This window comes from Pleurodeles waltl, chromosome 6 (genome assembly GCF_031143425.1).
Source record: "Pleurodeles waltl isolate 20211129_DDA chromosome 6, aPleWal1.hap1.20221129, whole genome shotgun sequence".
Lineage (NCBI taxonomy): Eukaryota > Metazoa > Chordata > Amphibia > Caudata > Salamandridae > Pleurodeles > Pleurodeles waltl.
The window spans coordinates 755158691-755183276 of NC_090445.1; the positions used below are offsets into that span (position 1 = coordinate 755158691).

Consider the following 24586-nt stretch of genomic DNA (forward strand, 5'->3'; position numbering starts at 1 on the left):
AACAAGCACACCCTGCCATTGTAGCCCACACGTGCCTTCTCACCCCTTGATATACTGCATACTCCAGAGATAGTCCACAAATGCTTTTATGATTACCTGCTGTTCCTCTGTACAGCTTTTGACAGTTATCACAGACATGTCTCCCTCTATGCAACTGTGGTGTCATTGTGTGTATAGTCCTTGCACTGAAATGCTGTGATTACTGTGATTATTACGGTTCACCACGTAATGGGACTGATGTTATCTTCCCGTCCCCCTTTCCTTATGTTTTACTTGATGGTTTGTTTTGCAAAATGACACATAAACGTTTCCCAGTTTAATTAGCAATAAATATTTCAGATATTTGAGCTATATACTATTGCTATTTTGTGTTTGTTAACAAATTTCAATGCGGGATCCCGCAGCAACACTTTAATCATTGCAATTACATTTGGAGAGGGGTTCTGCATTTTGAAAACTTGGTGAATACCATTTTATGTTGAGGTTCGGTGTGGATAACTTTGTTATGTCATTTTCTATAAGATATAATTGCTAATAATAAGTGTATTGCAGAAATCTTCACATTTATATGATGTTTAATTTGAAACAAAATTAGATTGCTTATCATCGATGGAGAGCAGTTATTGTGGTCTATTCTGGTCAAAGAGTGTCAGTTGTGCAATTACAATAGTCTATAAGAATCAAACTTTCAGATCAATAAAACAGTGACCCAGGGGCGACTCCTCCGCAGTGGCGGAGGGGAGTCACCCCCCCTGGCTGAGCCAGCAGATGAAAAATAAAACGATAGGTTGCTATCGCTTTATTTTTCATAATTTTTCATCTGCTGGCTCAGCCAGCAGGGAGGGGCAGGGCTGGGTAATGGGAAGGTGGGTGGGTGGGGGCGGGGGGGGGGGTAGGGGTGGTGGGAAGTGCACTAAGTGCGCATGTGCGTTTGGCCGGCTGTCTGAGGCTGGCCAAACACAAATGCGCACTTAGGTTTCTCCAACCCGTCTGCATGCACAGCCGAGCTGGAGAAACAGCACAGACCCCTTGCTTGTGTCTGAGCGTCAGTCACTGCCGCTAAGACCAATCCTGATGCTGCTTTCATGCTATGTTTATCATGTAAGCAGCACCAGGATTTCTAGGGAGCATGTGCTGGTGTCCCAGTGAATGCTGGGACACCAGTCATAGAGGAGCGACCAGCGAAGCAGCATGATGCGGCGGCGACGACGAGGAGGAGAACCAGTAAGTGTGTTTTGTTTATTTATTTTTTTCTATTTCCCCCATCATCGCCCCACCCCCGACATATGTGGCAGCCACCGCTGTAGTGACCTCAATTTTTTATAACGTATTGCATAACATATTGCATCTCTCCACAACTACCTATGAAGAACCCATTTATTTAAACAGTAATACAAATAAAGGACAGACATACTGCTAAAATCATTATTTGAAATATTAGCCATGTCATTAAACATTTACAGTAATAAAAAAGCTTAAAATATTAATTCAAGATTAAAAAAAAACATATAGGAGGTATATGATTAATTTATGACGTAGGAAGGTATTACCTCCTGTGATGAGTGTTAACTGACCGTTATCATTTAGTATTTTTGCTTGCAATTCATGTCCTGTGCTTGGTCTCAGGGAGGAAAGGATTGGGAAAACTCCCAGCATTTTATTAGCTTGACTGACCCCAACAATCTAGCTTCATTATGGCTCTCTTGCACCCGGTCACACACACCTTTAAAAACACAGAATTGATTTAAAAAACAGAGGGCTGCAGCACACACAGGGGGATTCAGTTTGTAGCGATTGTAGAGAGACTGTGGCCCACCCATAGCTTCAGTCAACAGACTGGAACGAGCTCGACAAAATGTTACATCTCCCTAACTGGTATAGACAGCGCAGTGGGTGGGTGGTCTCAGTGGGGGCCGAGGCTTGGGCCAACAACTATGAGATGCATGATCTCAAGAGAGCATTACTTGGTGAAAGCTCATCTGTGGACTACTGGTTAGGGGTTTGTAGGTACAACTGAGACTGAGGCCATTGATTTTCTCCTGTCAGCAGAAGCTCCAAGAGTAGATGCCCGCCTTGACCTATTTATTATGTGCTGGTGGAACAGTGGTTTAGATGGCTCATATGAGGTCACATTGGAACATGATTTTTGAGTGGCTGGTTTTGAGGAAGTCTTAATCACAACGAGAGAGGAGGGAAGAGAGAATTGAGACCCCATACTGTCTCCCCTGAAAACATGAACAAATACACAAGGAGTATGGGGTGTCGTATAGGTACAAAATAAACTTAATCTGCCCTGGACCGTCTACATATCCCGAATTTCAGGATTTATTTGTGTACTGGGAATGGTGTGGAAGGGAATCTTTCCTTACGGACTAGGTGGTCTCACACACTATATAGTGTCATGCTTCATTATATGGTCACCTAGCCCCATCCAGGTAGGATAATACCACCTGGATGGACTCAACCTCGTCATTAAAGGAACTTGGTGGGAGTGCAGAGATAAAGATTATCTGGATAGTGATGGGATCCAGTTGTGCTACTGAGAAAATAAAAACACCTAATGTGATGTACCACCTTTATTAGTGGTGATTGCTGGTGAGATTAAAAACAAATGGGACGCTTCTAGAGGATAATGCCTCGAAGAGTCACCTACTATTTACTGGCCAACATGTTTCTGCCCACTAACTCAAGCCAAAGAAGGTCTTGACGCATTTGTCAGGGCCTCAGGATCCCTATGTTCATGCACTAAAGGGTCATGTACTAAGAAGAAAATTGGCCTACCTCTGTAGGAGGTGGCTGGAATGGTGCAATAAAGATGGGCCTACCTGTGGATTACTTAAGTATTTTAGTACCTATACGACACTCCATACTCCTTGTGTATTTGTAATTGGTTGTGAGGAAGCCCACATTCCTAATGCCCTGGTTCATCTGCCTAAAAATCTCACTCTTCTCCTTCACAGAAGCTGCATTTACAGCTTTATTATGCCGGTGGGGACTCCTAGGGAAGACACACTGACTTCCGTTGGATCCCAATCACCATTAAGGCCCTCTACAATCAACTCACTTCCTACTCTATTGTGATGAGGATGGCCAATATAGATATATAAAAATTGGGAAAAAATCGAAACATGTCATTAACCCAGCAAGATGAACAACTACAAAAGATCAACGGGGAGGCAGGCCAACAAGAAGTCACCAGGTTCATGGGTGGCCACAGGAGGAAGTCCTTACCTTTGATGCAGATACGCAGGTGATCATGGATTGCAAAAGATGCTCAAAGCATTGGTGCTATGAGCAAAAGATAGGGCTAATACATCAGGATTTCGATTAATGGAATGCTAGAATTAAGAAGGCTAAGATGATGACTCCAGATATGGAAAATACACTGTCCATTCCCAAAATGCAGACTGTGGGTATAAACAGACACAGCATTGAAGACTCAAAAAGAGTAATGACAGGCAGGTGTGGATACCTAGAGATGACTGAATGCAAGGAAACAGAAAGGTATGTAGAGCAATGAGTGCTTTCTATCATTCCCAACAATATGTTGTCCTCCTATGTAGTATGTAGCACTGTCACAGGAATATGCTATAAACTCCTCCTTCCAGGCCCTCTCTGTAGACCAGAGATATTGTCTTACTGATGCTAGCCTGAGAACCACTAGAGACAGCTGTCCTATAAACTTATAGAATACAAGACTAGTATTCTTTCCGGACTATACAAATGTATATGGAGAAGTAAAGCACTGCCTACAGAGTCTAGAGTGAGACAGAAGTCACTATTTCCTGGAAAAACTGAAGGTGAAAGGTTCTGCACAGCATTCACACCTTGTTCTTCAATAGTCACCAGAAAACCTGGGACTGGGCCAAACAGAAAAAAAATGACAGGGCATTTAATTCCCTAATTTCCACCCATAATGTAATAGACACAGAAGCAACTGTCTCTCCTTAAGGTTAAAAGTGAATGGGGTGAGACATTGTCCATTGAATCGGTAATCTATTACAGACAAATAAGGTTTCAGGAGGTCTGAAACACAACAATAATTATAAGCAGAAAAATGATTAATATGGCATTCTATCGAGGCATGCACTACAGATGGAGCAGGGCCTCAGCTTCTGCAGTGTCTATTTTTTTTTGCATTAATCTTTTTATTTATTTTTTCCAATACAGCTATATATAACTACAGAGTGTGTTGAACCAGCAAGATGCAAGGACATATTAATACAAAATCCTCAGCGTGTTACACACATCTGCATTCTAGATGATCATGAAGTTGAGGCGTTGCCCAGTAATTATGCATTTATGACATCATAGTGAAAATCTACTAGGGCTGCATAGTAGTCTCCAACGCCATCCCGTGGGGCTTTTGCAGCTCAGGAGGCATATGTCACCTTACATCTTTACACAACAATGGGATGCCATGCGTCAGATATATAGTTAAGTACGATTCAATGTGTTTCATATATCCAACTATGTAACAACATAACATGAACCTAGTCTGGAATCCTATCCCCCGCCGCACCACCCACCACCCCCCCTGGCATCAGCTTTTATCCATCCAGTTGCAATGCTGCAACACCGTTCTCCAGGCCTCCACCTTTTCGTGATCTCTAGGCTTTCTTCCCCACCTGATAGGGTGATCAAAATATAGCTTCAGATGGGGACTACACTAGATTACCACAGTCAGCCAACCTGTCTCTCTGCCATCAGCGCTGCAACCGCCCGCGGGTTGTCCGTTACAGGCCCCCTCTCCTGAGCCCTCAACTCCAGCAGAATGGCATCCCAACTAGAGGCTAGGGGAACCTTACGTAGTCCCAGGCTGTCCTCCCTGCGCAATACCACCCACTCGGCCTATGCCCACACCATGAGCAATCGTCGCCATGCAGCTATCGGGGGAGGTTCTGCATATTTCCACCTGTTGGTGATAAGGTGTTTAGCCGTTAGGAGGCCGAGATCTAAGAACCTTGTGATGCTCTGTGTTTCTTGGCTCTGGGGAAAAGGGCCAGTATACATGCTTCCCATGTGGTCAGCCACAGGTGTGCTGTATAGATCGAAAGCTGCACCGACACCCCTTCCCAGTAAGGGCCCAATGAGGGGCAAGACCATGGCATATATAACAAATCTGCTGCTTCTAAGGCACAGCGGGACATGCTGCATCTACACGGTGAAAGTACTGGTTGATTTTTGCCGGTGTGAGGTATGACCTGTGAAGTATGTAGAATTGAATCAATTGAAACCGTGCATTGCGTGGAAGATTAATGTGGCTGCTCAGGGCTCCTTTCTTTTCCCTGTCCGTGCAGGGACTGGCCATGTCTCCTTCCCAAGCAGCTCCCAATGAGTCTCAAGTGTGTGTTGTGTGGCTTCTCATCGTTTCCAAAAGCCAATGTATCAGATGTTTACCCTGACCCATAACGTTCATGTATTGTACGAAGAGGTGTGTTGGTGGCTCAAAGGAAATGTCTCCCCAGCACTGGAATAGCGCCACCACTAATGAATTATACAGCAAAAACTGCCCCAGCGGTAGTCCAGTTTCCTCCACCAGTGTAGCAAATGGGGTAAACCCACCAGCGCATATAAATTTCTGCAATGTCTAATACAATGGAAACAAACTTTCACCAATTTTTATGAGATGCTGAGAAATGCCTCTGAAATCAAGCTACACCCAACTGATGAGCCCTCTCTTCCGGTTCAGGAAGGACTTAGCCTGGCAGCTCGGGTTGGACTGTTTCCATTGGAGCAGAGTGAAGACTGATTTGCTTATGATTTGGTTCAAATTAGTTTGGCATGGTGTGCAAAATAATGATGAACTGGAATGCAGCCCCAAGTAATTACCAGTGGCTGAGAGTAATTCAAGCATTCCATGCCATAAATGGGTCCAATGCACAGTGTGCTACTGGAAACAAGCTGTACCCGTCTGATGTGCCCTTATATGAGGGAAATCGGTCCATGGATCCCTGTGTTCCAGTTCAAGAAGGACCCGGCTTGGCAGATCAAGCTGGACTGTTCCCATAGGAGAAGGTGCAACATTGATTTGGATACGGCTGGGTCCAACCTGGAGTGCCATGCTGTGCACAATAACGAAGGACTAGGATGCTAGCCCCAAATAATTACCAGTGCCTGAGATTAACTCAAGTAATCCATTCTTCATTTTTCTGCATATTCAGTTTGACACCCTAAGTGGGATGGGTATGTCCAGACGTGGGTCCTGTGCACACTGTGCCAATGGAACCAAGCTATACCTAAGTGAGGAGCCCTAATTAGGGTGAAACTGGTCTGGGGTTGCTGCTGTTCCGGTTCAGGTAGGACTTAGCCTGGCAGCTGGGGTTGGGCTAGGCCCACTGGAGAAGGGTCAAGAATGATTTCCATATGGCTGGATCCAAACTGAGGTGGCATGCTGATCAAAATAACAATGGACTGGGATGCAGCCCAGAGGAATTACCAGTGACTGAAATTATTTCAAGCATTTAATCTATCACTTTTTTATATACTTCAGTGTGACACCTTAAATGGGACAGGTATGCCGAGACATTGGTTCTGTGCACATTGAGCCACAGGAACCAAGCTATGCCTGACTGATAAGCCCTAATTAAGGCACATCCAGTTTTGGGTTGCTTGTGTTCCAATTCAGGCAGGGCCTGGCCTGGCAGTTTGGGCTGGACTGTTCTCTTAGGAGCAAGGTCAAGACTGACTTGCATATAGCTGGGTGTAAAATGAGGTGTCATGGTGTACAAAATATTGATGGATTGAGATGCCGCCCTGAATAATAACCAGTGTCAGAGATTAATTCAAGCATTGCATCCATCACTTTTTTGCATACTTCAGCGTGATGCCCTAAATGGGTTGGGTATGACTAAACATGGGTACTGTGTAGGCTGTGTCACCGGAACCAAGCTATGCCCGACTAATGAGCCCTAATTAGGGCAAAACCAATCTTGAGTTGTTTGTGCTCCAGTTCGAGGAGAAGCTGGCCTGGCAGATTGGGCTGTACTACTGGCACAGGAGTAGGATCAAGACTGATTTACATATGGCTGGCCCCAAACTGAAGGGGGTATGCTGTGCAAAATAAGGAGGGACTGGAGTGTATCCTGAGTAATTATCATTGCCTGAGATGAACTCAAGCATTCCATTCATCACTTTTATGTAAACTACAGTGTGACGCCATAAGTGGATGGGTATGCCTAGACCTGGATCACATGCATACTGTGTCACTGAAACAAAGCTATAACTGACTGATTAGCCCCTATTTGGGAAGAACCAGTTCTTGGATGCTTGTGTTCCAGTTCAAGGAGGAACTGGCCTGACAGATCAAGCTGGACTGTCCTTATCTGAGCAGGTTCAACAACGATTTGGATATGATTGGTTCCAAACTGAAGTTGCATGCTTTGCCCAATACCACTGGACTGGGATCTAGCCACAAGTAAGTACTAGAGGCTGAGATTAAATCAAGCATTCCATCCATCACTTTTTTGTATACTTTAGTGTGATGCCCTAAGTGGGTCAGGTATGCCCATACCTGGGTACCAAGCACACTGTTCCACAGAACCCAAGCAATATCAGACAGATGAACCCTTATAAGGTCGAAATCGGTTGTGGGTTGCTGGTGTTCCAGTTCAGGTATGACCTGGCCTGGCAGTTCGGGCTGGACTGTTCACACTAGAGCACAGTCAAGATTGATTTGCATATAGCTGGGTCCTCACTGAGGTGTCATGGTGTGCAAGATAACAATGGACTGGAATGCTGCCCTAAGTAACTAGTAGTGACTGAGATTAATTCAAGTATTCCATCTATCACTTTTTTGTACACTTCAGTGTGACTCTGTAAATTGGATGGTATGCCCAGAAGTGGGTCATGTGCCCACAGAGCCACAGGAACGAGGCTATGCTCGACTGAGGAACCCTATTTAGGGCAAAACCAGACTTTGGTTGCTTGTGTTCAATTTGAGTCTGGCCTGGCCGTTCAAGCAGGACTGTTCCCACTGGAAGAGGGTCCTTTGTTACGCCACTGGACATGCCCTGACTGTATGATGATGGGATTAAGGGCCTGATTACAATTTTGGAGGAGGTGTTAATCCGTCCCAAATGTGACGGATATACCACCAGCCGTATTACGAGTTCCATAGGATATAATGGACTCGTAATACGGCTGGTGGTATATCCGTCACTTTACCATCACTTTTGGGACAGATTAACACCTCCTCCAAAGTTGTAATCAGGCTTTAAGTGTTTAAAATCAACCCATGTTAAACTTATTATTGTTAATTGTTTTATGCTTCACCGGTTATGATAATTCTGTAGGGAGAAGATATGCGTGCTGGGTCATTAGTCTAATAAATAGAATGCATCTCGAACTCTGAATGCTACCATGTACGGTGCACTACGCATACTTTTGAGTCAGCTGATCATGGCTGTTGTCATTTCGTTCAGTGTTATGACAAAATAATGCAATTTTTAAAAAGGAAAACCTACACTGTCCCTGTCTCTTCAACAACACCTGGCCCTACTAGAGCACTAACAGAATGCTCAGATTTTTGTCCAAAGCGTTTGTGAACGGTACTGAGAAGCAATGATGGCTTATCATCAGACTATAAACTGCATAACGTGAGTCCAAAATTGAATGTATACCAGCTGAGTCTGCTTGAACAGTCAGAAGTAAGAAATCCTGCCTTTGGATCCTATGGAACCAGCACCACTCTCATTCACCTGACCTGATACCAGAGAGCAGCCTCCAGCACCAGATCAGAAGGTTGCAACCTGGTAATCTTGGACAATAATGCCACCTTCACCCCTCATATGAACTTTATCACCAAATGTGACTGTTACCATCTCTGTCTGATTCAAGTAATAATTCCTTTCTTGCAAATGTCAAAAAGAGTGTGTTATTCCTCACCATGGGGCAATCATGCCCGAGTTACAGAAACAACATTCTTAGTGGCCTCAGAAATAAATCCAGACACAAACTTCAAAGACTGAAATACTACGCAGCAAGACTTACTGCCGGCCTAAGACCCAAAATTCATATCACCCAGACACTTCGATATTAATAATAGCTGCCAGTTAAAAAGACATTCCACGTTACAAGGCTGTGGATTTATGTTCACTGTGTGTACCAGGTTACCTGACCAAGCTGTTCCAGCCCTACCATTCTTTCATGTGTCTGAGATTATATTCTGCAATACTCTTACTGTGCATTTACCTCAGCATAAAAATGTAGCAGCAGCTGTCTCCGTGTACACAACTCCTACCTTTAGAACCCCCTTCCTTAGACTTCATAATGAAAAAAGATTTCTCAAGTTGTGTGGAGACCTAAACACACACCTTTTTTCGTTCCCCACAAGGCCCTTGTGCATTGGACTTCAGCTAAATGTAATACCCAGGGTCCTGCTTGGTTTTTCTCCATGTTCACTGTTAATTTCTTGTCTGTCAACCCCCATGTCTGGTACACGAACTATCCATCCTTCACCAGTAATGCGTGTCCATCATTTAAAGCATACAAGGATTTCGCCTGAAACATCATTTTGGAATCATGCCCCCACTTCTGTGTTACACATGTTAAAGTGTCAGTCTATTCTTCTCCCCTTTTCCCCTTCTGCCCCCCACAAGTCGTCTGGGATGGCACTTTGTAGTTTGCGTGCGCTACTAAAATCCATTAAGAAATTCATAATGCAATAAAATAAATACAAAAATGCTTAATCTACTGTGCACCTTCTGTTTGAAATGTTCATTCAATAACTTTCAATTATTCTTATGTAATTATACTGAGAAATATTATGCCCCAATTTGCACCATACTCTGAAGCGCCTTGTGAATAAAGCAGAAAAAATGAAAAAGGATAAAACATATTTTGATCAAGCAATAAATAAATCATAATTGATATCCTTCTGTACATAACCACCCAAATTGAGTTGAATCTGGGCATGAATCAGCATACATGTAAAATGTAAGTCCTTGGAATGAACTATGGGCTGCAAAATGCAGCATACTTTAGTATCTTTAGTCAAAAAATATTTTCCAATAGACTCACCAGTAGTCACATCAAGCAACCAATGATCAATATATAAGTTTCTTTCGTTTTTCAATTTTTTAAATGATTATGGGCCTGATTTAGATCTTGACAGTGGGGAATACTCTGTTACAAACATGTTACAGTCCCATAATATGCTATGGAGATCATAATACGGCGGACGGGTTATACGTCACATTTGTGACAAAGTAATCCCGCTGCCAGGATTTAAATAAGGTCCTATGTTTGGATACCATGAAGGTCTTGATAGCCCGTTTGTGTTAAGATAAGTGAGTTAAGCGGATCTATACAATATTGCTTAGCAGTTTTTAAACATTGTAGATACTTTTAATGTGCCACTGGTGATTAGGGGCCATATGTACTAAAGCATTTTCCCATAGACACAGAATGGGTAAACCCCTTTGCTACATCTGGCCCTAGGAAACTAACTTCAGTAAACTCCCAAGGGGAAAAAATATGATAAGGCTCCCAGGCCAAATGACCTTTATGAATCAGAACACATGATGGCAGTAAATTAAAGACAGTTCCTTTGACTGGAAATTGTAGTCCCTCTAATGAGTTTATGGATTTTATTTGAGTTTACGTAACCAGGAGCGGCTCCTCACCGTCTGTAAGGACCTTCAAAGGGCATTTTGCAATCAAGTTTCTGTACAGGAATAAAACTTTTGGTGAATAGTTGTTTTGATGACATATAGAGTGCCCATTAGTGTTAATTTAATCCATCTAACAGATTATATTTTTAATGTTAAGATTTTAGCAATGTCACACTCTATCCATTACAACTAATTAATTGAGTATCCCGCCAAGGACATCAATAGATCTATAACTGTAAAGAAGGAAAATGGTTTTGCTCAGGTTGATGATAAACAACATTAGATCACCTGTGCATACAACGATCTAAAGTCCTCTCCTTAGTGCTCAAAGTGAGAAGGAACCCAATTTACTATACATTGAGCAGTACAAACATATCTGTGGAATGGACACACACAATACCACAGCATCCCTGTCCTTTCTCAGAGACATTACACTTTAGTGATGCATGTACAGATCCCTGGGTACTGCATGAGCATGAAAACAGTAAAGCGGGGGTCACTGCTTGCTTTTTGCCACCATTTAAAGAGTTCTTTGCTATCATTAACTCACCTCTCATGCACAACTATTTTAGATCTTCTAGTGTGAAAAAAAGAGGCCTGTTTGAAAGATTTTTGAAGAAAAAAAAACACTCGGTATCAGTGAAGGAATCTAATTTTGGATGAATAAATGTTTCACAGTCTAGTCTTTTTTGTTCTCTCTGATAAAAAAGGAATCGTTTTTGCTCTGTGTCTCAAAGGGATCCTTCAAGCTTCCCCACCCAACGTATATTACACTCAAGTGCAAGAGGCAGCAAGCAAGAAAAGTTTATTTTTTGTTCTGTAGGCCGACCCTATCAATATATCACCTCAATGAATGGAAGACCCTTGAGTACCAAGAGCTGACGCTGATTCCGTATCCCGGGGAGCACTGATCTAAACAATGGGGTGGAGCTGGGAGGCACCAGATGCAAATTGACCAACCAGGAATGTGCAACTGTCAGTGAAACCTTAATCCCAGATTACCAATAAAGATGGCAGAATTGTGAACAAACGCTTCCATTCTGTGGACAACGGGGGAACACACTTTGGGCCAGATGTAGGAAGCATTTTGCATGGTGCAAACTGCGAAAATCACAGTTTGCGCCATGCAAAATGCTCATCGCGATGCTCATTCACGTTTTGCGAGTCGGTACCGACTCACAAAATGTGAATGTGACTCGCAAATAGGAAGGGGCGTCCCCTTCCTATTTGCGACTTGCATCGCAATGCTAAATTGCTTTGTGACCGCGAATGCGGTCGCAAAGCAATTCGCAGTTACCACCAGTGTCACACTGGTGGTAACCATTCGCAAAAGGGAAAGGGGTCCCCAAGGGACCCCTTCCCCTTTGTGAATGTTGCCAAAAATGTTTTTTCGGAGCAGGCAGTGGTCCAATGGACCACAGCCTACTCTGAAAAAACGAAACCAAATGGTTTCGTTATTTTTTTTGTATTGCAACTCGTTTTCCTTTAAGGAAAACGGGCTGCAATACAACAAAAAACTGCTTTATTTAAAAAGCAGTCACAGACATGGAGGTCTGCTGTCTTCAGCAGGCCACCATCCCTGTGAGTGCAAGGACTCGCTATGGGGTCGCAAAATGCGACCCACCTCATTAATATTAATGGGGTGGGTCTTCTTTGCGACCCCACAGCGATTTGCAGACGGTGTCTGAGACACGTTCTGCATCCGAATTTGCGATTCGGAAATTGCGAGTCGCACAGACTCGCAATTTCCTAATCGTAAATTCTGAACTTGCTACATCTGGCCCCTAGTTCTAAAACATGTTCAGCCTCAGGAATTTTATTTATTCTTGGAAAACAAATAGATCTACAATCTTTTTCAACAGGCAGGGCACGGTTTGGTAAATCTATGTATTGTCTTGACGGAGAAGATGCAGAAAGTAAGTGGGCCGAATTGCACTCGATCAGGTTTGCCCATCCTCGAGCAGACTATCACAAAAGAGAGGCAGTCAGTTTACCGAGGGGTGCACTTCTGGTTATCTTGGCCTTCATAAGACTCAACTTTAACTTCCATGGACGTTCAACTCGTCTGCACTCTGCAATTCTCAGAAAAGACAATAGCCGGCTTCCCTACTTGTGTGTACATATATACATTCCCACTTTCCAAGTTCTTCCTTGCACTTTACGTTTGAGGTGTTGTTCTATAAACAAATCGTATTTGCCTCATTTAAAATTCACAAATGTGTGGTGCTTTTTACACTTTGAAAAAGTACTGCTCTATGGCTCCCGCCCTCAAATAATTTAAGAAATCCCTTTAGCTAAGAGAAGAAAGGTGCACCCATGCATGACAGGCACACACATAAATACTTTAAAGAACACTACATCCCGATCCATTGGTTGTCTACAACCCAGTCACCTCTCATATCACTCTATGCCTTCATGCTTGTCTTTGACCCTGTGCAGAGCTCTGCTGCCCTTTCGTTAGGTTCGCACTATACGAATACCGAATATATAGAAGGGGAAGTGAGACTCCTGCTCTTCCGAGATACCTGGAAACAGGTTGCAGTCTCGTGGAATGGGAGCTATTGAACAGCGAAAGACAAGGGCCTAGATCAGCAATCACTAATCACGTGAACAGCAGGGAAGCACACAGGCACATTCATAATTTAAGCTGAAACTTGTCATTTCCGTCTATAACCTAAAACTTCAAGCACCTCTGACTTCAGCTCCGAACCACATACTCCCAAATAAAGCAGCAGCAACTAGACAAGGCCTTTAGTCATAGGAGCTTCTGAAGACTGGAGAATCGATGCTGCTATCTAACCAGGACCCACTGACAACAGAAACCGGAGTCCTTCTGTGCCTCATGCTTGCAATGATCTCCGTCAGCAGCTACCTCTGTTTCTGGCAAAGATCACCAAAATAGAGCATGTAATGCCAGAGGTCGCACCTGCTATACCCGTGCTAACAGCGTCTAAATGTTCAATACCTCCACAGTCAAAGACAGACCCCCTACTGCCAGCAAAGTCAGTCTGGATAAGCATCATTGCTTGGGAGATCACACATGTAATGCATGCAAACACTATATGTCAGGCAGAACCCTCTCATAAAATGCTTCTATGTCAGCATAGGCCAGCTGGCAAATCCAACAGGGGCAAGAAAGGCCCGCCATGCAAATCTTATCGTGGAAGCAAAGGCCAATGCCTATATTGTGAGCAATGAGTTTACTGTGAGGAAAGACTCAACATGAATTAGCTCAACGGACAGCAAAAGCCACTCATGTAATGCCTCTGCTATGAGCCGAGGCCAACCATGCAACACCTCTTCTCTCAGGAACGACCCAAAATGCAACGTCTCTACTCTCTCTCAGCAAAAGCCACACATGCAATGCCTTTAGTATGAGCAAAAGCCACCCGATGCAACACCTCTACTGTGAGGAAAGACCAAACATGCATGCTTCTACTTTTAGGAGAGGCATTGGTAGTCTGCAATCAATCCTGCTGAGATGTTTAGTCCGCACAGTTTTCTGATCTTGCATGTCCACATTTAGCAGCACACTTAAGTGTCTGCCAGAGATCTGAGAAAGAATCATTCATCTTAGCAGCAAGTCACTCCTCACCTTGTGATTGTAAGAATCTGCGACATAGAGCAGGCTTCTTTTCTTGTCCCAGGCCACACCCAGCGGATGCTGCAGCTTTGCAATAATTCCGGTCCCATCAGCATCTCCGTATGCAAATAAGTTCTAGAAAAGTGGACAGTTAGATGTCATTGGCAAAAAACTGTTTAGGTATAACATTAAACGTCTTCATTTAGTTTGATAGCTGTACCATTATGGATGTCAATTAGAGGCAGCAGCTGCTATCGAGGTCGTGTCCTTTGATACCCCCAAAATACCTGTGCCAACTCTGGTGTCATGAATGCAATGGCAGAAACATGAAGCAAGCAGGGCTTTGACTATTCTGGTGACTTTGTGTAGTTTGCACTCTTTCTATTTCTCCCACTCACCATCCAGCAGCAAAGATGAAGCTATGAGGGTTAAAGGGGGAACAAGTGGTTAATCCTGCAATGGCATCAGGTTTGCATCATCAGTTCAGTTCTGTGTAGCTTACTAAAGCATTCTGTTGAGCTGACAGCCATGTGCACATTAACACACTTTCCTGGTTGTGTAAACGCAAGCCTCAATATGCAATATCAAATGACTCTAGGCGTTTTCGGTTCAATCTAACCCAGATCTGTCACGAATGAAGGTTACCACGACCAGGCAGCTCTCTGATTTATGTTGTATTCATTTTATTTTACACAGGAGACACAGCACAAACTTACCCTGAAGTTATACAGAGTGCTGCTCACAGTAAAAACAAAAAACAAATGAAGTAATAGGTACTTTTGTAGAGTGTGTACATTTACCACTGAAGTAGCGTCTGGGACTCAAGATTAAGAACTGTTCGAGTAAGCGTTGCTGCGGACAGAGGAGGGCCGGAGGCCCCATCCGAAAGACAAGTGTTATTCTGTCGATCTTAAGGGTGAAGAGTAGATGGTTCGACAGTTATGATGCTTGAGTGGATAGGACGCGTCCCCTACCTGCTCTACTTTGAGCTGTTTGAAGGTTGAATGTCTCTGGACACCTTGACCATCAGGGTCAGTGAACACTTCCCAGCAGAGGGCCCGATGGGTTGCGCACAGTGTTGTGAATTTCATTGGCTACGCAATGGACAGTTAGTTCAGGGGCGGAGTGCTGGTGACTTAGGCATGATCGTATTGCTTCAGATATCAATAAAGTTTGTGAAGGGTCATTTTGTCGGTCCTATGGAAGTGCAAAGTGTCACAAAATAGCGAAGATGACCTAAACAGATGCCTTTTCTCCTGTCCTCCGTTTATAGTATATGGCAATGACACTCCAGATCTGCAGTGAAAAGCTTAGCAGGGGAAAAGTTCTTAAGTGCATTGAAGAGGGGAAAGCTCCTTAAATAGAGAGAGACTCTTGGTCCCATAGAAGGCTCTCTCTGCGGTATCTTACTGACAGTAGGGTGAAGGCTGGGGATCAGGTCAGGATTCTAGGTGTCAATATGCCACTCACTGGCGGGGGTGACTCCCTCTCATTTTCTGAGGCATCCTTAAGTGACAGCAAGAAGACACTGTGGCAAAATTAAATAGCACCTCATAAGTCATGGGTGACAGTTTAAATATGAGGTTGTATCAGAAGTACACTGAACAAATGCATATATTTAAGGAGAGACACAGCACCCATTACAGATAACATGGGGCAATGGTGAAATCAGAGCCTGGGTTTGCTGGGCTGAGCAGTGAGATTTGTTTTGGAGCCCCATAATCTCTGTACTTCCACCCCATTCTTTATTGCATTGCGCTGTGCACAGCCTAGGTTTTGCAGCAAGAGGATGACTGACAGCAGTAGGGGCAGGACCCCAACCCAGGAATGGAGGGGAATGTAAAGTCTTATCAAAGGCGACTGCTTAGAGGACAAGGGTCCAGCTAAGCTATGACAGGCAAAGGCCCTTGTACAGGAGCATGAATACCTCGACAATGCCGGATCAGGCCAGGTGCTGCCCTCACCAAACGTCACATGGGCAATCAACCAGCGAGGCCTTTAAAGCAGCAGGAAGGTCCTAGGAGGAAAATGCAGAATCTCAGCAGTTCATTTCAGGAAGGCCAGGAGGAAGAACCCACCTTACTGTTAAATAAAGTGAAGCCCTGATGCAAGAGAACCATACCTAGTTTAATAGTGACAGTGGCATAGAAGCTCAGGTTGTGGTCCTTTTAGTAACAAGGAAAGCAGCTGGTGTCATCTTGGAACTGAGCAACCAATGGAACATGAGCTCAGGCCCACAAGAGAAACCTTCAGTAAGTCATCCCAAAATCTTACCATGCAGTTGAGTCGCACTTAGTATCAAGCAGATAAGTCTTCTTTGATCAGATTTCAATGTAGGTTCGCCTTCTACGAAATGGCCCCATTGACCTTAACTGACCTTTTTTCTGCCTATTTCAGGCAAATGGAGTTTAACACCTTGCACTGCGGTTTCACCTGCAAACACGCTCAATGACATCTATCAGAAGACTCTGACAACGGCAGCCTCAATGTCGTCAAATAGAGTTTGGGGCCACTCACCTTGGAACAAAGTCTCACTCCTCCCCTAATGGCCCAGCAGCTTCTACAATCCATCACAATGAACGGTAATGATGACCTCTGTATTTTTTAATCTAGGCATCATGAAGCATTGTGAAAGTGGACAGTATGATAATGCAGTTAGGGAAAGAGGATGTGAGACTTATGCAGCCATTATGATGCCAAAAGCAATGCAAACACTCACTTTGCCTCTCACCAGCATTATAAATGGACTACACTGGCAGTGGTCTTTATGGGTCAGAAAGTGATGGCGGGGACATTTTTAATCCAAGGAAACTTTTGGGGCCAGACAGTTATTTCCTTTTTGTCACAAGTTAAACAATGGTTGCAGCATACAACGACGCACCGGGGGATGGATGGTGTCAGGGCTCCATTTGTATGGAAGTAAGGAATCAATGAAAGAAATGCTGTGCTTAAACCTAAACTGTAGAGGAGCTAACGGATGATGGCGTGGCCAATGGCGTCACAAATCATCTACTAATGCAATAGGATCAGGGCGCCAACCAAAACCATTCATTTCTGTGTGTGTAAAACTGCTAAAAATGGCTTCTCTATTTCACTACTATCTCCAGCACTTTGTGCTCTGGCAAATCATTGTGTCCCATTCTCCAGCACTTTCTCTCAACAGCTTTGTCAGGGGCGTTCATTCTTCTGCGATCAACAACCGACCGCCGCACGACGATGTAGTGACGGTGGAGTGTGTCCAAGTGTACAGTCAGCAATAATTCCAAAGGTCCCATGCTGACCTGGCTATCCTGCAGTTAATGGAAGCTAAACGATATCGACCATAATATAAATGCAAAAGAGGTAAAAGGGAAAATAATTATCGTACTCATCAATTGTTCTCATGGCAGGATTTTTTATGCATGCAATGGCAAAAAATAGAAAAGCCCTGCAAAAGAAGTTTGCTTCTAGCGGTGTGTGAAAGCCCCTCAGGAGAAACATTTAACCACAGGTGGAGAAAAATAGTAAAATAATTTATACAAGTACTACATGAAAACCCCTTCAGGTTTATTAAGTTCTGACAAAGCCCCAAAGGCAGCAGACCCTGAGGTCTGGTTGCCATCCTTGAGCGACTCCCGATTCCATTCTCACACGGTACTCGCCCCTCTTTGCCACATCACAAGTGGTGTGATTCATTACACTTAAAAGTTCATCCAGGGCTCTCCGTACAGTAGTATTAAGTCCAAGAAGCTGTCTCATTACCTATTCCAAACATGTCACAACGTGAAGCCATCGGACCCATCTCTGCATAGCAAGAAAGTGGTTTCAACTCAAAAACATGTTTCTGTCCAAGGTAAAGACAAACATGCTCACCTTTGCTAATATCCTAACAAAGCGCTGACCCTGCCCATTACTCTGTAAAGACCAATCTGATAAGAGAGTTTGAAAATAACACTAGCAATGGCACGTCACTATCTGTCTGAGCAGGGCAGGATGCAAACTCCAAGCCACGTTTGCAGCATGCTCCCACCACACAAGACAGCACATGATTGGGGGTACCATATAAAGTCAATCGAACGGCTACCTATGGTACTCATCTGTAACTATGGATTCCTAGCACAGTCGGACAATCAGAGAGTGCCAGGAAGCAGAGGTGGCCCCTCCGCTATGGCGGAGGAGCGTCGCCCCACTGACAAAAAAACAGAAAAATAAAGGGATAATATAAGTATTTCATTATTCCTTTTTTTCCCCGCCTTTGTAGGGTGGGGCGGGGTCAGCCTCCTCGACGTCAAGTGGAGGAGGAGTGGTATGTGCGCTTCTAAATGCACATGTCAGTTTGGCCGGCCGGCAAAGGGGGGTTTAAACTGACATGCGCACTTAGAAACTCTCCACCCGGCTGTATTTCACAAGCACAGAGCCGCACTATCCACCTGGACGGCATTTCTGCCCCCTTGGGTCAATTGCGGCACTTCTTTCATGCTGTGTAACAGTATGAAAGAAGCTTTGTGATTGGTTGGTGAGAGAAGATGAGACAAGTGGAGCGGCAGATACGTCTTTAGTTTTTTTTAATGTTACTGCCCCTGGCTCCATGCACTGCCCCCCTCCTCCACCTCTTACCCCTTATTGGTAGCTGATATGTCAGTGTGTGGGGCTGATTTTACGGTATGGTGGACCGGTTTTTATTGTAGCTTTCCAGGATATTACCACAAACCTAGCCTGCTGCATGCACAAATGCATGCAGTCTCCCCATGCCTTGCGAAACACCTACACAGCGTGTCTTTACAACTCCATACCTGTCCCGATTTTCAAATGTGGCCCACCTTTTTAGCTATCTGATTCGTTAAAGGGCGAGACACTTTCACTTTGGTGCCCGTGGCCATTTTCTGTCCTAGTACAACCATGATTCCTAGCTTTGAAATGCATGCAGACTTCCACACATTTAACATCCCCTGTGAGAAAGAGACACTTCCTAGTTAAAGGCAAGCGTCCTTCCTTCGAGCACTTGTAGTTATGGGCGGCAGTGAGTTGTGCCCACGGTGGATTCCAGCGGTGTCCTGTTTAGCTGTACCTACTGCAGAAAAGGGCGTTCGAGGTTAGGAGCTCACTTTCAAAAGTAGCTGTAAAACAGATTATTAGATTTAGAATTCTGCTGTAAAAATATACCACTTGGCCTGTATTTGTGTTTTTCTTCCTTGGGGCTACCCCAGGGAGGGCGGCGCTTGCTTTGCTTGTTTTGCATTGCACAGTTTGATTCACGATTTAAATCTAACCAAATCACCAAACACCACCGATCACGACCGATGTGGAATCAGGAGAAGAACGAGATGGGATCATCTGGTTGGGCAATGGCATTCATTTTTAAGTCAAAACCGAACTTGTAAGGCCAGAAATACAAGTAGCAGGGAAAAGCCAGATTCACAACTTGTTCCACCTTCAGCTATTCCAGGACAATAGTGTCACGTCCGTAAAAGGTTAGAAAACCAGCTGTAGGAAGTGCTTTTTGAATCATGAGCCAAGAAAGGAAAGGTATGAAGAGGTGATTCTTCTACAGAACAGTACAGCTGAAATTATGCTAATCTGTGGTCACAGCATTTCAAGTAGAATTTCAGATTTGCCACAGTAGCCGCATAACCCATCATGTGCTGCAAATCTGCAGATTCTAACAGAAATATTTTGCTTTTAACTTAAAAGGTGAAAAGTAAGTTACTAAAAATGTGCCTTACATGAAGCCCCGGAGTGGAAGGACCTTCGTGAAGATTGATTGGTCACCTTTAAGTTGCTTATTACAGAATTTGGGCTATAAGCTAGTACCAATGAGGCGAATCCTGTGCTAGAAATACTATCACAAAATGTGCAGCACGGTTTGCCTTTTCTTGACATATAATTTAGTCAACACTGTTGCATATTTCCAGTGACCCTGCTATAGGGTGCCCAGTACATTAATATATACCCATCTGTTGATCATGATCAAAGGAGACTGCACAAAAATCAAAGACATTGACAGCGCATGGGACCATTTTTGGTGATTTCCTTTAAGGGTGATGTTGAAAAGGTTGCTCTTTCTTGAACCAGCTGGGTTCCGAAGGTTATTAGATGGAAGAATATGGCAAACAAGAGGAGAAACTGGAAGAAGACAAACATGCATGATACCCTGGCTGAGAGAGGACAAAGCATGTACAGGACAACATGAGTGGCTTTTGACCAATTTTAGAACTTACAGTAAAAGAGAACAGCACAGAATGGACATCCCTTGGGATAAACACTAGAAGGTAAATATCATCTCTGCTGCAAAATAAAACTGTCAATAGGCTACAGATATTTAATTGATTTGGCAGTATATTGTAAGGCTTGAGAAGTCGTGACTTAAGAGTGGAGATAAACAATGTTCTTACCATGGGATCCCTCTCGCCTCCCACAAGATGCTTAACTGCCCCATCTTTCATGGAGACTGTCCGCACCGAGCTGCTCTCACTGTCGGCTACAAACAGGCAGTTCCAGGGCTCCTCTGAAGAAAGCGAAAGACCAGAGGGCTGGGCAAACCCTGCCTTATGTGGGTACGAATTGTTCCTATTTTCTTCATTTCCACTCCCAGCAAATCGAACGCAGGCTCCCTTTGGTAAACCACTGTTGAAGGAAACAATGCAACTCAGGTAAACGTCTAAACAGTAAAAAAAAAATATTTAATGCTCATTAAGATCCTTAACATAGTCCACAACTGGTTCACAGTGCTGCCATAACCAGTCTCAATGAGCTATCCTATCAGCATTTTCTAGAGTATTATGGTTTTGTTTGCATTGAAACTGTGAGATTGTCGTGTTATTATCCCGAAGAAGTCACTCAAAGTAAGGATGCAGGAGCAAACTTGTACCAATACTGGCAACTGAGCCAGGATTGCCAATCGAGGACCTCAAGTTGCATATAGGAATGATTGGCTCCTGTTTTGTAAGTATAACAACATGTCTCCTCTGATAATCACATTACCACAAGTGGCCTTATTCTTTAAGGAAAAACAATTGCTTATAGCAAATACTCCTGTCTTTCAATGACCATTTTTCACAACTTTCTGACATAGTTCTTTTTAAATAAATACATTCTCATTTTGTGTTCAATGTTTACGAACTCCCTGGGATGAATCTTAAATGTATATTCTATTTTTGTAGCTTTCCATGCTTTGGCTAGCAGAGCGCCTGGTTGATTACCTTTGTTTCGGCAGTGATCCATCTTCAAGGAGCAGAGCCCAGATTTGATGGGTGCCCGCCATGGCTATCCATAGGACACTGTCTTCATTAAGCCCTAAACCACAAGAAAGACAAACAAAAGCACATGAAGTGAAACCCAGTGCTGAGCCACTCTTCATCTCAGCACAACATATACACAAACGTGCTCTTTATGTATACCCATTGTCTATGTTTTGCCTCACTCACCTAAACATATGTTTAAATGTAATGAGCTGAAAGTAGGTTCCACTCAAAGACGTGCTTCCTTATAGTTCTTCCGCTGCTCATGGATATTGATTTTGACCATGTATTGAAAGAGTAGATGGCATTCTTGCTGACAGGTTGGGAAGAGCATACCAGATGATCCAGGTAGACAGAGTAATACAAGACCAAGTAACTGTTCTGTAATTTAAGCAAAGCTAACATATCAAACCAGGTCCCACTAACCAAAGCAAGATACCACTTCATTCGGTCGGGGCAGGGCATGCTCCGTTTCCAGCCCTTAAGCCAGAGAAGCCCCTCCAATGGGCAAGGAGTTCAATGCCTCTATCCATGCCCTGCACTTACCACTCGTGCTGTACCCCCCCCCTAAGAATCATTAGCCATGCCCTTCACACCCATCCTGTGCCCCCAGGGTCAGCTATACACAAATATATACTCATGCAATTGAAAACAGAATAACGTAACACAAAATAAAAGATGTATCCAACCAGCAAGCATATCTATGCTTTTGATACAATCAAAATACTACACAAAAGGAAAAGGGTACAAAATAAATAGGAGATTCACTTCTATCTCCATCAATGTGGTATATTTAATTATGTCAGTAAAAACAAAGCCAGGCCGTAGATAGGTGAATGAATCTTCAGCTGGAGAGACTCACTAGACCAGACAAGAACAGCGATGCAGGTGAGCATTTTTAGGACCTAACCACAGTATCCAAGATCTAAAGACTGGAGTGTTCAAAGGCAATTTCAAGACAGACGGCTGAAGGAAGGCTTATGAATATAAAAGCATGCAACTGTGCAAGATACTGAGAGGCGTTTTAAACAAGTACCACCGCTTCGTGAGTCGCTATCCGGACTGAAAAACGTCCGCCCTTTTTCTTCCCGGACACGCACAGTTTGCAATATTCTGGCCTGACACTTCACACCCTCCTCTGATGCACTCATCTGTCACGTGAATGACCATGCCCCTGAACTTATCACTTACAGAAACAATGGCTCTGGCTCTACTTCAGTCCTCCTGGCCTTCCCAAAGCATTGATCTGGCTTGAGTGGTTCCGCTCTAGCCCTGCAAGACCTCCATGGGTAAAGGGTGCTGGCATGATATGCAACTAAATGGGCACTTGTTCTGGCAGTGACTCAGACACATAAGCTTAATTTCTTATGCAAAATTCACCGATACCCACTCAGACACCCACAGGACAAATGGCAGACTGCCATATCCATTCAAAGCTCTGAGAAGTAAACCGGCTACTTCTATTCTCATGCCTCCAGACCCGTGCCTGGAATGTTAAAGTCTTTACGAACAGCATCACACACAGCACTTTTGACACACAACTTGTTGTTTATGTTACAGTGTATGCTATGCATAACTTTCTATGAAAGAAATTATGTTAAGATGGGATGCTTATGCTTCACATGTGGCTACAGAGATTAATTCTATTTTTTTTAGAATGCAACAGGTATGTACAATGCGTTCTATATTTCTCTGGACTTGCGTGTGCATAGGGTTCTGAGTTTAGAAGGCGATATTCTGATAACACAATGTAATGTTGAATTTGTTGTCTTTCATCCCTTAACATATTACGTAGATGTGGAAGGACGGACATTATACTTATCCCAATAAATCATAGATGTTTCTTTAAAAGCATCATTCCAAACCTGCCTGAAAAAGTGAAATCTTTCCAAGACCGATTACAAATAAATCACTTTAATAACTTAATTAAGGTGTCGATTATTTACTTTCTTTGAATGAATGATATTTATCTTCTCTCTGAATAACACAGTACAGAATCTGAACTGTATAACTGTAGCAAGATCTGTCTATCTACTCATCACTACTATAGTGAAGTAGTTAGTATTCATACAGTACAGAAAACCAAAAGTTTGATAAATATGCTTTAGGGTAAATGCCAAATTGGATGTCATATTTACTTGCTGTATGGAAATCGCAATGGTGCTAGGAGTTGCACCAAACAAGAAAGAAAAGAAGTTAGAGACAACATATTCACAGCTAGAACATAAACGTAGGTGGGCTCTCCCTCCCTACTGTATTCTCAGTGCAGACACGGTACTGCATGGCTCTTACTGAGAGCAGGGTCAGACTGGTGTATAGGGCAATCAGGCAGCGCCCGACAGGAGGTCAGTGTGTGGGCCGGTGTTCTGGTGGGTTGTGGGCCTCATTTATGCTCTTCTAGGTAGTTTTTTACTATTGATTTCCCTGATATTAAAACAAACGTTGTCTGTGGCAAGTACACATCCATGCAGTGTTCCATACCTTCGAAAGCCCTTGTACAGCGTGTTTTACAAGTTCAAAACTGCCCCAATTTGCAAACCTGAGCCACTTTTTTTTAGCTTTTTAAGTCACTAACAGGGGCCACTTTTATTTTGATGCCCGGGCCTGTCTTCTGTCCCAGTCCAATATTGACTGAGAGGCATTAATGTGCTTGCTCTCCACTCATGTGAGAGTGAAGAGGGCAGTTTTAGATAAGGCGGAGGAGAGAAGGCACAGAGGGTGGTGGAAGTGGGTAGATTTAGGTAGATGGTGGTAGAAGAGCTGTAGGTGGGTGGTATGGGACATTAGTTAAATTGTTTTTTGAAGTTTAAATATAGGGGTCCTGGGGTAGGTAGAATATGACCATATTTTTGGAAGGGAAGGTGTGGCCTTGTTCTGTATGGCTCCCAATTATACCTTTGCTTCTGCACATTCATTAAAAGGATAGGCTGATGACTATGGTGAGCATCCTTAAATAAAATCATAGATAGGCAAAAGGTGAATAAAGGGGACGTTTTCACCTCAACAGTCAGAGTGACAAGAGACAAGAGACAACTTGGTCTTGTTATCTATTTGATATATTTGATGTGACTCATAAGTCCTAAGTGAAAAACATCTGTTACTCAACAATTATTCTATACATAATTCATAACAACCTAGCCAGGACAGGTGCCATCTACAGCAGAAAACCCCAT

The 24586-nt window shown here is 43.5% G+C and overlaps 1 protein-coding gene across 2 annotated transcripts in view; it reads right to left on the minus strand.

Annotated features, from left to right (window-relative positions):
• The window catches only part of NHLRC2 (NHL repeat containing 2), a 731521-nt gene that overhangs the window by 164310 nt on the left and 542625 nt on the right, over positions 1-24586 (minus strand). For both annotated transcript variants that reach the window (XM_069239322.1, XM_069239323.1), the window contains exons 6-8: positions 21375-21468; positions 20568-20799; positions 14209-14331 (exon numbers count right to left, since the gene is read on the minus strand). In XM_069239322.1, the coding sequence (XP_069095423.1) occupies positions 14209-14331; positions 20568-20799; positions 21375-21468 (449 nt within the window). The remainder of the gene's footprint in view (positions 1-14208; positions 14332-20567; positions 20800-21374; positions 21469-24586) is intronic.